Source organism: Quercus lobata, chromosome 6 (genome assembly GCF_001633185.2).
Source record: "Quercus lobata isolate SW786 chromosome 6, ValleyOak3.0 Primary Assembly, whole genome shotgun sequence".
In the NCBI taxonomy this organism is placed as follows: Eukaryota; Viridiplantae; Streptophyta; class Magnoliopsida; order Fagales; family Fagaceae; genus Quercus; species Quercus lobata.
Window position 1 is genome coordinate 6,702,024 of NC_044909.1, and position 18,756 is coordinate 6,720,779.

Here is an 18,756-nt window from a genome sequence, read left to right on the forward strand (position 1 = left end):
AATAACAAACTCTATAACAGAGAAAGGCTCTTACAGGGAAAGGGAGTCCAAACAAATAGGAGTACTTGAATTGCACCAAAGCCGATATTGACATTGATTTTTTCGGAAAGTTGGACAATTTCGTGGAAATAAATGGTGACGATATAAGGACAACTTGATTTGATTTTTTCGGAAAGTTAGACAATTTCGTGGAAATAAATAGTGACGATATAAGGACAACGAGCAATGTCTGATTTGTGAAAACGATATTGCAAGTTTCGTCTATCCCCATTTGTGATCCAAATCTAAACAATTGTCCAAAGGGGCAACAATTTTAATTGTTTAATCTTATGTCATGGAATTTATTATTGCTTTTAAATCTTGATACAACTGAATTTCCCATTGTCAAGGATCTGATTTTTAAATTATCAGCAAGGAATAAGAACTGCCATCCCTATCAAATGGTTGGTTGATAGTCCATCTGCACAAATATAATGAGCGGCTGAGATCCAGCCAGACTTTTTACCTCCATATCTGCTCCCTGAATATTCATGATTGAAAATGAGAAAATATGATACAGATAAATTACTGTTTGTCTCAAAAAACGTAAATGGGTTAAAAAAATGGAGAATTTAATTATTTAATAATTATTTTATTTTCTTTATATAAAATGTGAGGTTGAAGAAATTACAGAAGCAAGAGCAAGAATTAGAATTAAAGAGAGAGAATTATTATGTTCTCATTATTATAGAATCTGTACAAGTATGAGGAAGGTAAAGCTCAAATCGGAAAATATCTACTAATTAATCAGGGCTTAGTTCTAACTATAAACCAGAACTGATTCTCTAACAAATCCCTGAGTCCTAACAGCTAACAATCCAATCCAACAGATAAAACTAACTCAACTGCGTGACTGTCACTATAAACTGCAACTCGTTTGATAATTGATCATTGATGTTAGTACAGCATGTCGCGGACAACCGCAAAAATAAAATGTTGTGCACTTTATTTTAATTTACATTCGTGTTTTTCTGGTTTTTGTTTCAATTGTTGTTAAAGCAATTAAACTTAAACATAAATATCATATGTAAAATAGATTAGCAATAAAAATATATTAAAATAATGAATTGATACCAAAAATACTCAATGTTACAGACTTACAGCAAAAAGAAAAATCGAATTTTTTTTCAAAATTAAGAGGAAAATACATAGAATTACATTATTCCCAAGCTAATAGTGCCCCCACTCTCAACCTGCAAACGAACAAAAACGTTCGACTGATGCAGATGTGACAATTTGAACTTTAGATATCAAGCTTCCAACGCAATGAGCACATTCACATGTCAAAGCTTTGAACAGTTTAGTTAGTGTTGGTTTACAATTGATATTTACAGATGGAAGTCAGCCCTATTTTGGTTGAAACAGACTTTAACATTCAATATTTCTCTAGATTCTATCAAACAGACACCTGCGAATAGAAACTGCAAATTCGCTAACCTTGTGAGGGTGAAGTAGAACGGCACACATCCCTAAACAAACAGCAGCAAAGCCAATTACAAATATACCAGGACGAGAGCCCAAGATTGCCCCAGAAAAAATGCGACCACATGACTTTCTTGGCCATGCAGGGTTAACATTCATGATAACCTCTCTATTCAACAGGGGAACAGTCTCACTTTTACAAGTAGAAGCTGAACATGTCTCTACCCCCAACTTATCATTTGTGATTATCTCCATATCCTGCAAATAAAGCACCAACTAATCAACTGAACGAAGATATAAATGCCAGTTGGAAAGGCAAGTATCATGGATATGTCTCTCAAGTTTTCAGATATCATCAATTAGATAACAAGACCGCTCTTAACATATAACACCAGTAGCATATCAAAAAAGCAGTGCAAACCTATGGTCAATAAGAAGAGATTTAAAATATTCGCTATAGCAAATTCATAACAAAGAATTAATCAAGAACTGGATGGTTAAAATATTACATGTTAAATACTTTTTGTTTTTTTAGTTAAAAAAAAAAAAAACTTTTTTGTTAATTTCAAATTAGATAGACTAAAAAGAACTGATTTCCACCCCCACCCTAAGTAGGGGGGAGGGGGGGTCCCAAAAAAGGCTTTAACAAGTAGCTAAAGCATTAGCATTAATTGCTTGACTTCAACCCTTTGAGGTGTATTGCAAAAACAGAATCGGACAGCTTATTTATGTTGACATATAACATACAAAATTGTGACAATTTTTAAAACCTTATAAGCTCCAAGTTCACATTGACCATGCTTTATCCTTTCTTTCCAGATTTCAGAAATGCTAAATTCACATGTCCAGACACAATTGTGACCAGCTTTTTTTTTTTTTTACTATTGCTAATTATGCATCCTCCATCTTGTTTTTACAAAGAGCTGAAGTGCCATTGAGCAGGTCACTGGCCATGCTGCTGAGATATATATATTAAGAAAGTCATAAATCCAATCCCCAGATAAATTCGTATTGTTAGCTAGTATGAAGAAAAGAGAAATGCAGCAATTCATCAGCTCTTAAATCTTCAACTCTAAATCTGGATTCACAATCAGCAAAAGCAGAAACTTTAAAATTCTAAGTCCTCACCTTCCTGTTGATTGGAACCAAGAGCACATTTTCTTGAAAGCGGCTTTCAGAAAAATGATCACCTTTTGGCACAGCTCCCGATTGCATTGAACTTTCACTTTTCTTATGTTTTTTGCAAAGAATAGCTCTCGCATTGTCAAGGTATTTCTGTAGTAAACTCAAATCAGCATCAAAAGTGCCTTTAGCCACACTGTTAAATTCCATGTTGCTTATCACAATCTTCAGTTTCTGTAACAGTTTCTCCAAAATGGTGGTCGAGTCATTACACATCAGAAAGCTCAAAAGACTATTAAATCTTTGAATCTGTGAAGCAGTGATAAACTGCTGAAAATTTTCTGATGCAGGCTCCTTAATTAGCCATGCTACATCTAAAACAAATTCAGAAAATGTCGATTGTCTCAATGCAGAAACCTCACGCAAGTCAGACATAGGACCAATAGCTGCAGACTCTGATTCATTCAGAAAAGGAGAAGCATCAAATCTCTGCTGCAATATCTCCATTTCGGCACAAATTTCTTTGTCTCCAATTAGTATTGGAATAAAGTTAGATAAGCCAGACTCATTCTCAACCTACAAAATAAATTAAGAGAAAGAACGTTAGAATAAAAGAACAAAGTTTTTCTCCAAACTAGTTTGGAGAGAAACTTTTCAAATTTCTCATATATCTCTTTTTTTGTGTGAATTTTGAAAATCTGACCGTTGAATTTCATGTTCCTTATGTTCTTAACATGCATATCAAATTTTGTTCAAATTGGATATTATTTACTATTTGATCAATAAACTTATTTTTTATACACAATTTTGAGATCATAAAAATTTGAAATTTTAACATTTGTTTGATGAAATAGCAATTGATCTTTGATCTTCTTGAAATTTTACATGTATGAAGAATATAATAAGAACATGCAATCTAATGGTTAGAATTTCAAAATTCACACTCAATATAGAGATATATGAGGAGTTTGTAGTTTGGAGAGAAACTTTGTTCAGAATAAAAATGTTCAGAGTTAACAATTAAAAACCATGTCCATCATGCTTTGAAATGTTAATGTAGACAACAAAATGTATTTGTAACTATAAATCCATTGTTTTCTGTTTCTACACCTATTTGCAGATCCTGATGATCAACAAGCATAGACTGATGCTACCACAACATCTAGGAAGTGATGGTGCAAAATATTTGATACTGGTACCAAGTCCCAAGAAAATAATAATCCTCACCACTGTATTAACTATAGACGCAGAAGCGGTAGGAGTCTTGTAGCTCAACTGGTAGGCACTTCCTAGTGTTTCCAATTGAGACATCTAGTGTTCAAATCCCCCCTCCGCCATTGTAACCATCAAATTATCAAAAAAAAATGAAGAAAAAAAACTATAGACACAGAAGCAACACACAGCATCTAAGCAAAATAGTGCCATAATGATAAAACTGATTTTCTAGTGAACTTCGTGTGTACTCTAAAAAAGCTCCATATTCCATAACCAAATTAAACAACATACGAAAACATCACCCCGCATAAACAAAAACATTTTCCAAAGTTAAACATACCCAAGAAATAGGAAATGCAACAGAAGTATGCAGACAGGAACTAGAAACAGTTGCAATGTTCCAGAAAGAATAACCAACCCACTTTTATTTTTTATTTTTTACCAATTTGAATGACACATCAAATATGCCTTTTATGAAAGTATGTTAGTATGGACAAGAAACATCCTGTATAAAATGATAGAAAAAATCCAGCATAATCTAAAAGTTATCCAGAATACCTACCTCAACAAATGCAGGACCACAAAGATCTGGTTCAGTTCGAGGGATACATATCTTGTACAACTGATGGTTAAAACTAGAAGCAGTATCACCATCAGTCTGACCATGCTTAGATGCAACACTATAATCATGTGCAAGATACTTTCCAGCAAAAGATACAAGAAACCTGGAACAAAACCATCCTAACATGTAAATACAAAAACTTCTTTTATTGGTATGTTACACATGCACCAAATGGGTCTTGAACCCACAACCTCACCCTCTATCCACTATTTTCTTTTCTTTTTTTGATAAGTTCACCCTCTATCCACTATTGTGGGAAGAGTAAGTGCAATTTGAGCCAGAGCTCATTGGCAGTTAAACAAGAATATCACCCTAGTATAAGAAAACTTGACAACAAAATATATACATGATCATGGCAAGTTAAAATTCAATGTACCTAGTATATATACAAGGACACAAATAATATTGTCCGAAGAGAATCGCTTATTATGTTCTTCCAATTGTACTAAAAGCCTCAGATATGCTAAAAGCAGCTCTGGGGTAGGAGACTTGTATGGCTCACTAATATTGAAAAAGTTGTGGTTTTAACTCAATCTCAAACTGAGCTTGACATATCACAGTTGTGACTAATCAAAACAACCCAGGCTCAAGATCGTTTTCTTAAATGAGCCCAAGGTGAAACTATCTTAGGCTAAACTTATTCACTCCTTAGCCTAGCACAAGATGAAGTGTCCATGCAACCTAGCATGGAACCCTTCCACTACTGCCTCTAAACTTATTCACTCCATAGCCTAGCACAAGTTTAGAGGCAGTAGTGGAAGGGTTCCATGCTAGGTTGCACGGACACTTCATTTGGGGTGCCGTGTCGTACCCATGCATGTTGACAAGTCTTGACATTCATGCAGTAAATCTTGTGTCATTTAAATATGTGGGAGAACATGAAAACTAGGTTGCACGGACACTTCATTTGGGGTGCCATATTTGGATCATATCCATATCGTAACAGTATCCTATCTACTGTATCATGTTATAATTTTTCAAAAATTGCTTGTGTCTCCGTATTGTACCCGTACCCGTACACGTGTCTATGTCTGTGCATCCTAGTTCCTATGTCTTATTCATAGGAACACTAGCAATAACCAAATTAAAAATATAAAAGTACATAGTAAGAAACATGTCATAGGCCTGATATATTTAAGAGATGCTAGTTGATTCATCTTTTGCTACTCAAGAGATGTTGATTAGTAATATCATTTGATTTTTCCTTGAAAAAAAAAATTAATGAACAAAATTAGAGGTTACACAGGTGGAAGTTTCAAGATTGATTGAGATGAGACTAAACAGCTTACAAGCAGATCAACCCCCCTACAAGCCAAGCTAAAAACTTTTAGTCTTGACTCAGATTCAAGCCAAGTTTAGACTTTTTCAGATGTGCCTGAGCAAAACTCAAGCATCCAATTATTCTGCACGACCATGCTTGTTTCAATCATAAATGTATTCAACTCTTTTTTTTTTTTTTCATAATTAAAAGTCAGGTGTTTCCATAAATGTATTCAACTCTAAAAGGTATTTGCATCAAGAAAATACAAGAAGCCAAATCAACACTGCCCATTTTTATTCTTATTTATTTATTTTTGTTCATTTGATTGATAAATAAGTCTTTTCTAGCTGAACTATCACACCTATTCACCAAGGGAATCATTTGAAGCACTTTCTCCTTGTCTATAAAGCTTTTGCTGGCAAGTGTTACAACTCAAGAGCAGCGGCAGAGAGAACTTAGTATGTCAATTGTAATGTCCAATAGATGAGTGGTGAGTGGTCACTGATTTAACATATGTACAGAGCCTATGTAGGGCAATTGAAAGAGAGTCCATCAAGTGGTTGAACTTTTCTTGCCCGTGATCTATGAAAATGTGTTCCATGTCAAACACTAGTGTATTGGAGCATGTCGAAACCCATCAGGGAGTTTTCCTACACTAATTCTGGTGCAGTTGTTCTAGAGAACTCTAGTCTGAAACTCATATATTTGGTGATTGGGGTCAATTAACATAGCCGTTACCACTAGGCAGAGGAAAAGCTGATGTTGAATCTAAATATATGGGATTCGATCATTCAATGGCAGAGCTCTATGGTTATGGTCTATCCCATGTCACTCATGCAACCTGACACAAGGAGTGCTTGAATGCTTCTAAACAACTGCAAAAGAAATTGGATTCTCAGAAGGATCATATAGCTTGTATCAATATGCCCCACCAAAAGTGAAATCAGGGAAATCTGCCCTCCACTCCAATTACATTTAATGCATCAAATATTAGATTGATACTCCCTCCGTCCCATAATGAGTGGCTTGGTTGCCAATATTTCATGTCCCATAATGTGTGTCAATTCCAAAAACCAAAACATAATTTTCCTATAATACCTTTTATATAAAGAAAAGTGTGTGCCTCAATTTAAGTGTTGATTACTTTTAATAGGCAAATTTGGAAGGTTATGTTAAAAGTTTATAATTTGTGAATTTGGCAACTGGCCACTCATTATGGTCTCGTTTTAGTAGGATGCAACTATTAGACATAAAGGGATTTATGCATGTATTGAAAGATACCGCCAAAAATGGAGAAAGATATGCATTTGACCTCCAAAAGTGGATTGTTCAATTACTATTGGTAGGGAAGGGAGGAAAGTTGCCACACAGAGAGTAGATCAAAACATCCCACATCCCAGTCCCCAAATGAGAATATTCATACATATTAATCATGCATTAACTAACATAGCAATGAATATTCAGCAAATAAATTTTTATGATAAAACATAAGTCCTATGCTGTCAATATCATACCGAAACTTAGACTGTATCAAATTACTTCCACAAGCAATGAACTCCATAGGCTTTCCAGCCTCAAAACATATAGGATGAACATAGTGAAGCCTTGGGGCTTGCACCTCCACCTTAAGTTTCATCACAGAAGTTCCACCTGCACCCATTAAATGCTCAAATCATGTTAAAAAAGATTGAAAACATATAAAAAAAACTCTAACATAGCAATCCATAGAGAAACTGAAGAATACAGTTCTTGAAAAGAATCTTAGGATCAGGTTGCAATAGACAAAGTCTTATTTTTAATATAAGATAACACAAATATCTAGAGAATTTAAGATCTAAAATTATCTCAACTAAATTATTAAACCAAAATTGACCCAAGTATTATATAGGAAATCTAAAGAGCTAAATTATTAAGGTGGCATTCGGGCTAAATGAATTCTAAAGACCAAACAATATGAATCTTGAGGGCAAACAAGAGTATCTTATATTTAAAATCTTATTTAATATAGTTACATGTATGAGTTTAAATGGGCTGATTATGTAGTAAATGCTAAAATTTTAAAAATTCAAAAAATAATAATCATTTTTAAAAAAAATCAAATTAAAAATCATTTATATAGGATAATTGCATAGATATGGGTCAAAACCCCAAAAATAATTTTGGAAACTCATAAGCATCTCATTATATAATTAGGACAAAACTTAGGTACAATATTTAGATGTTGTTCCTTAGGTTCTCTTAAGATTTTGCCATGTAGCATTTTTCTCATAGGATGGAAGTGTGTTTTTTTGTTAAGTAGCCACATAGTAAAATTTTAAGGGAGGAACCTAAGGAACAGCACCTAAAGTACTACACACAAGTTTTGTCCATACAATTATATATATATATATATATATATATATCAAGGATGTTAATACCGTACCGGAGGCCGTACCGGTTTGGCCACCAGTACGATATATTTCGGATACCGATCAATACCGGTGTACCGTTTCGGGTTTACCGCTATTTTTTATATTTATAAATAAATAAATATATGTATGTATGTATGTATGTGTCTGTGTATATATATATATATTATAATAAATATAAAAGTTTACCATAAAACATTTCCTCAATTCAGAACTAATTATTCATGGTTTTAGACTTTAGTATCAATTAAAAGGGGAAAAAAAATAAAAAAATAAAATAGAAAGCTTAAAAGTTACCATTGCATACTAAGAAAACAAATAATACTAATAAGTTAATGCAAATAAGTTACTATTTTGTCATAACAAAAATTCAAAAATTACAAAACTAAAAAAAAAAAAAAAAAAAAAAAAAAAAAAAAACTTTTTTCTGTACAGGCCGATACGCCCGGTATCGGCTGGTATTGCCCAAAACTGGCCGGTATGGCCGGTATTTTTTCCGGTACGAAATAGGGGGGTCGAGCGTACCGGATTGCTAGCCGGTACGGTACGGAATCGATAACCTTGATATATATATATATATATATAAGGTTAGGTTTAAGTTACACCCGATCTACCTTCATGCGCTGTCACACCACTCCATAACTATAATGATACAAATGTAGCAACAAATATGGGCACCAACTTACCTTTCATTACCCGGAAAATCATGTCATTCATAAAAACAAGGATAGTGCCTTTTCCAGATAGCATCCTTCCAGGGGCAACAAAGTCAAGTAGATATGATGCAGGATCTTCAAATAACTGTTGATGCATTAAAGAACTTAAAGTTTAATCTTACAAATTCTGCTGATAACTGGAAAGTCTAATGGAAAAGGAACAGAATAATATGATCAAGTAGATATAATTAGTGACAAACTGACTACAACTGTCTTATTACTTAGTATACTTGATAAGGATTGCCAACTGCACATTTTATTGGTCACATAAAACTCAATACTATAGACAGTTGCATGATATACAAATTTTTTATCCAGGTAGCACGATGAATTTAGTTTCACATGTGAAATGATGAAAAGAAAAATATTGCCCCGCAATGTATGAAAAAGGAACCCGAAAAAGTTCTTTTGTGTTGCATGTGAATTTGTATATATGGATGAATACACCACACATCATATTGTTCTATCAAATAACAATGAAAGAAACATTATAGAATTTTACACGATAAAATCAAGCCTTATTTTACTGGTCAAGCTCATTAGAACAATAGTAGCAGCACATTTAGTTTAAGAAGCAAACTAGACCATGAGTCATTCCCCAATGGCAATCAAGAAACTTAAGAAATGATGGAGCCTCAAATGTGAAGGTTTTTTTTTTTTTGGGGGGGGGGGGGGGGAAGAGAGAGAGAAAGTGAATTGAAACTTTTTAAAACTGCACAACTGTGAAAGGATATGTCATGGGTATCTGGGTGTGTATATAAACAACAGTTAAGACAGTTTCCAAAGGCCTCACAATCACCATGTCCACACAAATCAATTTATCCAGGAACTACATGAACACAAACTAATGAGTACATATATGCACATATGAAGCATGCATCATTAGACAGACATCTATCTAGTTAACAATGATATTTCATCATGACCCTACAAGAATTAAAAAGAAAACATCCAGTTAAACCATTACCTTCGCCCACATAAACTTTGGCATTGTAATGAACACAGTTAATATTGTACATCCAGGGCGGATATACCCCTCCAACTCAACGGGCATATTGGCCAACCATTGGAATATCTGCAAATACATTTAAACACACGTTAATCCATTCCTCGCATCTCTGACTACAAAAAGATCTGTTCTATATTAAATAATAAACTGTAATAATAATCCTTTAAATACTTGGTGCCGGAGTCTTCTAGGGAATTCTGCCGGGTTCCAATCATACAGCTTGAATGAGATTCGACCTGTTGGACACTACAATCATATATTGAATCAGTATATCTCCAGGATAGCTCCTCGAAAAACCTTTTTTTTTTTAATAAGTAAAAAATGGCAATGCATCTACCATAGCATTTAGCATAGACCCACCATAGATGAGTAGTCATTCTTGTTGTCATACAACTGAGACAGAGAACATTTGGAATTATCTTTTCCTCCATCCATTTGGGTTTCACCAGAAGCTGTAAAAGATGCATCACCATGGATATTCTGAGAATCGAGAGCTGAGCAGAGGGTAGTAACTTGTCCATCTTCAGACTCCAAGAATGCTTCCGTTTCAGTTATGGGGCTGCTCAAGCATAAACTATCTACACCATAGACAAAAAGCGTCTTATCAAGAAAGAATATGCAGCTTTTCTGCTCCACCAGTTGCACCAATCAAATCTATAATACCTTTTCCTGTTTCATCATCACAAGGGCCATCTTCAGTCTGCAAGGACCCTTGAGGTTCCTTCTCATCTGCAATTCCAGAATCGGCAGGCTTTCTCCGCCGTCTATTGTTGTGGCGTTCCAATTTTCTTCGACAACTCCGTTTACCCTCATCAAAATCCGATAAGATGTGAAACCTGTCAAGCATATTGCACATAAGTAGAAACCAATAGCTTAAAAAAAAAAAAAAAAAGCATACACCGAACCAATCTACGCAAGTTTCACCAATTCAACCTAAATCACACATCCATTTCCTCAAATTAACAACCATTTACCAGCATCCCAACACAAGTATAAGCAACTAAAGCAATTCACTTTAAACTAAGCCCTTCATCATTGGTTGTATAGATGAAATGGACAAGCTCACACAATATACAAGAAGTAAGAACCAAACTACAAACATTTATCAAGTATCCATAGAAGTATAACAACAAACTAGTATACAATCAAATATTCACTTCAAAACCGCCCTTGTGGTTGCATTTCACATTGCTAATCAAGTGATATGTAATTTCAGCTAGTGATAGAATCCGGAAGATCATAAAGCATACAAAAATTTAAATCATAAGTTTCAGTTAACTCAGTAAAATCTATCAGTTATTATATAAGATACTTGGATCGAATCCCCATGCACAAAAAAGAAACTCATTCGCTTTCAAATCCTATTATAATCAAAAAAGAAAAAGAAAAAGAAGAAATTGCAATTTGGAGCTTACTTTCCACACTGCTGGCAATATCTCTTGGTATCACCGTCAAGAAAAACCTCACTCGCATTAGCGCAGCGCAAACAAACCCTATGCCTTCGATGATAACCTTTGAGCTCACTGATATCGGCCTCGCACCCGGGTACTTGGCACCGGGCGGTTCGGGTCGAGGCCCGAACTATCCTGGACCGCTTCTTCCCCCGGAGGCTCCCTTCCATCTCGAGCTTCTCGTCCATCTCCGGACACGCACAAGGGATCCGACCCGCCAAGTAATTGGTACACGTCAGCCTCGGATCCCGTTTCCGGATCTTCCCGGAACTCGGGCCCGGAGGACCCGTATCCACCTGCGAATCCTCCTGCGAAAAATCGAGACTCTGGTCGATAATCGGCGGCGGCGAGGGAAGTTGATCGGGATCTAGGGACATAGAGAAATGATCGTCAACGGTGAAGTCGAGGAGGTCTCCGAAGTCCCACAGAGCTGAGGTTGGGTCTTCTTCGGTCATCGCCGGGTGCACCTCCATTACACGTGGCGGCTCCATGTCGGGGACCGAACGAAACCCTAGACGATCGGAGGCGGTGGTTGAGTTTGTTGGTTGGTTGGTTGGTGAAGCACGAGAGACGATCGACGAAGAGTCGCTGCTACTTGAGGCTCAGAGGGTTTTGTAGTTTTGTTAGAAAAAAATTGAGAAAATGAGATGAGGTAATTGTGGCGACATTCTTTTAAATTATTGCATGGCCCAGTACTATGGTTGTTTCAGGTAGGTTGTGAGGACCACGCGCGTTTGGGTTTTTTGTTTGAGGCTTGTTTGAAGCGGTTGTATACTTGTAATAAGGTTTTGTGATTTTGTAAGATCTCTTATAATCAATATTATAAATTGATTAGTGTCTTGAAATAATGATAATTAACGATTGGCATCGAGCTTATGTTATACTTTTCATATTGGTTTGTCGTCTAGTAATATGGTGACGCGGTCATATTACTACAAAAAAAAGAATAGCACGTCTAATATGAAAATGAAGTCAAAACATAAAAAGTATGCCTAATATGAAAATGAATAGCATGCTTAGTAGGAAAACGAAATCAAGCAGGAATGGTTGGGCAATGTGTTACGTTGGCCTTTCGTTAGTGCTATAAGCCAGGAAGGCAAATAGTTTATAAATGTGCTTGAGTAAGTGTGTCAAGTAGGAAGAGAAGGTCAACTAGCAGTTCTAATGGTAAGGGAGTGGATTTCGATGCCCTTGAGCCCTTCTTTCATTATAGTAGTAAAGAGAATATTTTCTACACAAATAATAATCCAAAGGCTAATATACAAGGCTAAGGCTTGAATGCACAGATGCAGAAGTGTGTTAGTGCACAAAGTCATAATCTTCTTTATTGTTGTGGATAGTAGGTTGTTAAGTATGATGCAAATGCTATGGTTCTCTTTACAATAAACAATGTATTAACATCTTATTATCATTATAGATGGTTAAAAGAATATATGTTAGTGTTAATGTGTGCGATGAAGTGCATTAGTGAAGGCCGTGTTTTTTATTACAATCAATCAACTTTTTTTTTTTTGTCATATAACATTTAGTTAAAGGAATTTTTTTTTTTTAGAGAGTTTCAACCTATGACATACGCTCCTGATGATTGTTTTTTATCATCAGACTAAGACACCAATCAGTTTTTGGTGTAGGCAGGGATCGAACCCCCAGATCTCTTATACAACCATCAGAGACTTTACCAGTTGAACTAACTGGAACCCACTAATTAAAGGAATATAAGTTCATTAGTTTTCGTTACTTTTTTTATGGAAAATAAAAAGTAAAAATTGAAGAAGTTTTTTTATTTTTTGGCTGAATTGAACAAAACTCAATTAGTCGTTTTGGGGGGTGCACTTTGGTATATACCTTAATCAAAATCGTTGTATCAATTTATCTGTATGATTGTTCATAAAGGGTGGTGAGACCCACGCGCCTAATATTAGGCCGGTTGGGTTTTGTTTCGCGGGGTTGTTTGTGGTGGTTGCGTTTTTGGTGAGAGAACGTGGAGAAGTGAGATTGGAAGGTGAAACCTCGTTGTCAAATAAAACCTAGGGTGATGACGTGGCTCCAATCATACCGGATCTTTTTATTTATTATTTTAATTTTGCGAGTCTTTCAAGTCTGACACAGTTGATTGAACTTGGAAGATCAGCTGTGCCACCAAAAATAAATAACAGATTTTAATAGTTGTCTTGTCTTTGTCCAGATTCCTTTTTTAAGTTTTTACTTTTTCTCCCCCGACTTTTTTTAAAGTCCATATTCTATGAGATGATGGACCTTTTTTGTGAGAAGAAAGTATATAGAATACAAGACTCATAGAAATTCGTTGGTGAAAATGCATAGGAAAGTTTGAGATATTCCTGATACCGTCAAAAAAGATGCTTTAAAAATTAAAATACATATTCAGCCCCAAAAAAAAAAACATATATAGCAAAAGGACAAACAGCCTCTATCAAAATGCTTTTGAAGATAAAAGAACTAAAAATAATTTCATATTACAATTGATAATCTTAATAGGCATACAGTTCATTTCATGATCACTATTTTTTTTTTTTTTTTGTTTCTATTTCTTAATTTCTGTAAACTCAGGGAAGAAAAAAAAAAAATTGTTAAAATTTAGCAAAAGTATGAATCTTTATATTTACTTCTCCGATTCATTTCCAATTATTTCAGTTTATTTTATTTATGAAACTCATCTATGCCCCATCCACTTCAAGATTTGTAAAACTTGAGCCGGTAGCTTTTAAGTTCTAACCTCTTCATATGGTGCAAAACTAATTTTAATTTGCTAAACTAATAACTTATGATTAATACAATGCCAATTTTACATGAACCAGTAATAAAGTTAGAATTTAACACTTCGTTTGTTTCAAAATAAATTATTTTTAAATGTAAAATATTCTATATGTAAAATATTTTGCATGTAAAATAGTTTACATGTAAAATATTCTGCTAGTAAAATATTTTTAAATGTTTGATATGACAAGTAAAATTTTTCAAGCAAACCACCAAATTTGAGGGCTCAACACTAAAGTCGCTAGTACTGGAGGTCCAATGATTGGACCGGTAGAACAGGCAGTTAAAGCGATGACTCTAGTGATGGGATTGGCCCTGAGCAACGTCAAAGTAGTGTCTTTGATGATTGGACTGCCAACACCGGTCGACAAAACAAGTATCTTCAGTTATCATACCTTCAGTACTGGTTGCGATGCAACGTCTTTAGACACCAAATTGCCAACTAGGCCACCAACACCGATCACAGGGTAGAGTCTTTGAACACCAGACCGCTGGCACCAGTCGTGGAGTGGAGTCTCCGAACATTGGATCATTGGCACCAGTCGCCAAAACAAAGTCTCTGAACACTAGACTACTGGCACTTGTCACAAGAGGAGTGTCTTTAGCCATCGAACTGTCGGCACTAGTCGCAAGAGCAGTGCCTTCGACCACTTGACCGATGACCTAGTAACCAAATGGAAGAGGCAAAGCCATTTTCTATCTTTTGAAAATGTTTTACCAAAGTTTTAAAGGCAAAACATTTTACAACTTTTTATAAACAATTTTAGGGTCAATAACAAATATTTTACAAATTTGACAATGTTTTACCTACAAACAAACACCTAAAAAAGATTAAAAAAATTATGAAAAATATTTTACATCAAAACAAATAAAGCATAAGTTCACAGAATAACAAAACATGCTAGTATTTATTACATGCGTGCACACACACGTGCAAACACTTGCACACATACATTTAGGATAAGAGTAACATTTACTAGCCTCATCACATGCACTTTGCACATGCGATAAGACTTTTTAAAAAAAAAAAATTATACGTGAATAAAACAATTTAAGAATCAATAAGAGGATGGTCCTATTTTTTAGACTATATTTTAATAGAAGTTAAATGGAAGTTAAAATTATATTTTTATTGAATTAACTTTTAATTTTGTCCCTACTTAAACATAGGAACAAAGTAGTTGGGATAAAAGTAACATTTATTACAAACCATGTGTTTTTATGAGCCGAATTCGTTAGCTTCACAATTTCGGTTATTCCCTTTAAGACAAATAAATAAATGAAAACGCTACTCATCATGTGATATACTAGCTACACCTCCACCACACAAGATCACTTTAATCGAACCCATCTATCTCATTACAGATTCTTCAAACTAGCAATCATATTGACATATTGTGACTGCGTGCAGTGAAAGGTAGTGAGAGACACGGAGAAACGAAGAAGATGCCCTCAATCGCTCATTGTGGATTGAAAAGACAGTATTTCCCTTTTACCTGATTGTTATTATTCTGCATTCAACGGCTTCTATCTAGTGCATTTCCCTATTCACGAATTCGCTTTTAAAAAAAAAAGCAACTTGTAAATTGTTAACTTATATTATAAAATATATATATATATATATATATATATATGGATATGAAATACGCATGTGCTATTGTATGATATTAAAAATACATGCATTTCCTTTAATAATGGAGGACATTGGGAGACACCATGATTCATGCTGCATGATATTCGCTTTATACACAAGGAAACTGAAGACTTTCGAGGCTTTTTGTTTGTTTCCATATCTCTCACGTTTTTTTTTTTTTTTTTTTTTTCAAATCACAATATACTTTAGTATACTTTTCACGAAAAAACTAAATAAGTTGATCTCAATTAGATTCTTAAAGTAGTGCGTGCATGAACAGATAAACAAAATATAAGACAAGTATATATATATATGTACACGAGAAAAATCAAGGAAAACATTTCCAACAAAAAAACCAATGAAAGGGGTAACTTATCCTAGACAAGCACATAAGTAATTTAATTAATGTAATAAGAGAAATTTACAAATCCAATACAAAACTCTTGTCCCTACAATTTTTTTACTATTTGGAGAGTAAACAGTAATTTTTACTTTTTGTCATTTATCTGTCTCATTTAAAATAATCACTTTCATTTACTATTTGGAGAGTAAACAGTAATTTTTACTTTTTGTCATTTATCTGTCTCATTTAAAATAATCACTTTCATTTATTTTTTAATGTATTTGTTTCAACTTCTTTACATGAGAGAGAGAGAGAAAGAAGAAGATGAGGCTGACTTTTTTATTCAATTGGGGTACATTTTTAAAAAATTCTTTTGATAATGAATAGTACTAACACTCTAGATCAAGAGAGTGATGGTTCATTAACAAAAAACTTATTGCACTTTGGAGAGGAAGTTGAAATTGTGCTTTCGGGTTTTACTATCTATTTTAGAAAGGATTTTAGTTTTTGCTCATTTATTGGAGATGCTCTTAGTACATGAACTTATTGCAAAAACCTTATACAACTTTAGAACTACTAAACTATTCAATTCTATGGATGTTCCAGGATGACACACACTTGTTTCACTATTGGAACTTATGGTTGACTCCAATTACCTCTTGAATACAGTACTTGATTGGCCCCATGAACAACTGGGATCTTGTGATTTCAGCTTAGTCACTTGACTGCACCAACACCATCTTGAATATCTCTCAATTTGATTCTCTAAGTTTATGGCGTTTGGCTTGGATGATATCTCTCCAGGGTTCACATCAATACAATCTCTATCCCTTTTTCCAATTGATTGTAACAGTGCTTGTGTTGTACTTAATGTCAGTAGGGTATGGAAACCTCGGCACAACCGACTTTCTGAATTTAAAACAAGTCAATAATCTTGATTCTCGATTGATCGAAGAGCAGTCGAATCTTTACAAACTTGCTTTTCTTGAACTGCTTCATGTGCAGATGCTCTTCAACTTCAATGTACTGTAATGAATTGATTACAAACAAATTTAACAATTACATTTGAATGGAATTTTCCAAGTTTAAACCTAATAGTATGTATTTGTTTTGTATACTTTAAAAATACTATATAATAAACGTTTGGTTCTAGAAGTCATTATTACACCAAATAATTATGTTTTCTTTGCGGCAAATGGATATACCTAATTGCATATTAAAATAGCGTACTTTATGAAAAATAATTTATTAAAATTGTTTATTTGGCTGAATTTTTATTACCTAAGTTTTGAGAATTGTCTCAAATGGAGACAATGGAGTGAATAAAATAAAAAAAAAATAAAAAAAAAAAAACAAAACAAAAAAACAGAAAAGCTACAATTCACTTATATACTTATAAGAGAATCATAGCTTTTGCAATTTTTTGAACACTGATGCATGATGATATGTGAGTGGTTTTTTGTGTTTTTTCTTTTGCTTGCTGATCTATAGGGCTATAAATGAACCTAATTGTTTATAAGTAACTGAAGCTTGGCTCGGAAAAATTCTTGTTTATGTTTGTTAGTTTAGTAAACAAGTTAAGCTCAATCCAAAGTTCAAGCTCAACTATTAAATAAGTCAAACTTGAACATAATAATGTACTAGTCGTTGACTCACGCATCGTGTGAGAATATATAATTATTTTGAGATGTGGTATATAAAATTTACTCTCTAAATGTTTTTGTAGATAGTTGTGGGTTTTTATTTTGGATAGTACCTAGGCCCAAGTGGAAACAAGGATCCTGGGCCCCCAAAGAGTTCTATACTTGTTGTTTGGTGGATTGGGCTTAGTTCACTACAGTTATATTGGGCTGATTGCGAACCAAGTTGTGCACAAAACATGGGTCCGACAACACATACACATTCATACATGCAAATATATACATATTGTAAATTAAATGGCTAAGGAACAGTAGAGAAATAAAGAAAAAATAAGTAAGGACGTTAGGGATCCTCATAAAGTAAAGTGGTATGTCATTATATCAAGTATTTTAATACATTAGTCCTTATTTTTGCTGGTATATGCCACGAGGTTCAAATAAGTTCAAAAGTCACAAATTTAGATAGCTCTTTGTAGGCTTCCAAGACTTGTGAAGTTTGAATTCCCTTAAATCCAAGTGTATCCCCAAACATTTATCACACGATCTCTCACAACGTTTCTCTCTTTTCTCTATTTTATGAGGTTTAATCACTCTTTCTAATGCTTCTTTTTACTTTGATTAACTGATGCTGAATGCCTTTTATTGAGGGTTTGATCCCCAGACAGATTTACCAAGTGTTGATTCCTAAGTCACCAACTTTTTTCTTAGTCATAGGCGATTGCTGGGACATGTTTATCCTCGTTCCTTGTGTCCATGAGCATGCTTCCCTGAGCTGTCCAACTCCCAGCTGATTCTTTCCTGCACTTCCCAAGGATCCTCTTCCTTGGTTCTAGCAGCTCTTAAGTATCTTGGTCCAGTCCCTTTCTAGGTTTATTGGGAACTTTTCTCACAGAGGCTGGGCCAAACTTCCTTTGCCTTTTCTTTCTTCCCTACGGCCCAAGGCTCGCTCCTTCATGAGCTTGAGCTTCCCTCTTTCTATTTTTAAATGGGCTTTGGCTCACGGATTGGGCCTTTCCTATCTTTAAGGGCCCATTAGTTTTGGATTTCAATACTTGTAATATTTTGGATCTCAACAATAGTTTATTCTCCCTAAAATTATA

General features: G+C 34.5%; 1 protein-coding gene across 1 annotated transcript; it reads right to left on the reverse strand.

Annotated features, from left to right (window-relative positions):
- Positions 1 to 210: 210 nt before the first annotated feature.
- Positions 211 to 11,921, reverse strand: LOC115950777 (squamosa promoter-binding-like protein 7). Its single transcript, XM_031068017.1, has 11 exons — positions 11,230 to 11,921; positions 10,478 to 10,650; positions 10,175 to 10,392; positions 9,986 to 10,060; positions 9,773 to 9,880; positions 8,776 to 8,890; positions 7,196 to 7,331; positions 4,361 to 4,523; positions 2,590 to 3,159; positions 1,477 to 1,719; positions 211 to 520 (listed from the first exon to the last, which is right to left on the reverse strand). Exons 1-11 carry the CDS (start codon positions 11,754 to 11,756, stop codon positions 437 to 439), a joined length of 2,412 nt encoding a protein of 803 aa, XP_030923877.1. The 5' UTR covers positions 11,757 to 11,921; the 3' UTR covers positions 211 to 436.
- Positions 11,922 to 18,756: the final 6,835 nt, after the last annotated feature.

Bases quoted from the DNA above. Each gene is read 5' to 3' on its own strand.
- LOC115950777 (XM_031068017.1), bottom strand. From the start codon at position 11,756: ATGGAGCCGCCACGTGTAATGGAGGTGCACCCGGCGATGACCGAAGAA. The intron at 10,393-10,477 runs GTATTATAGATT...TCTATGGTGTAG, and splicing joins TGATGATGAAACAGGAAAAG to ATAGTTTATGCTTGAGCAGC. The intron at 4,524-7,195 runs GTATGATATTGA...GTTTTGTTCCAG, and splicing joins TTGATACAGTCTAAGTTTCG to GTTTCTTGTATCTTTTGCTG.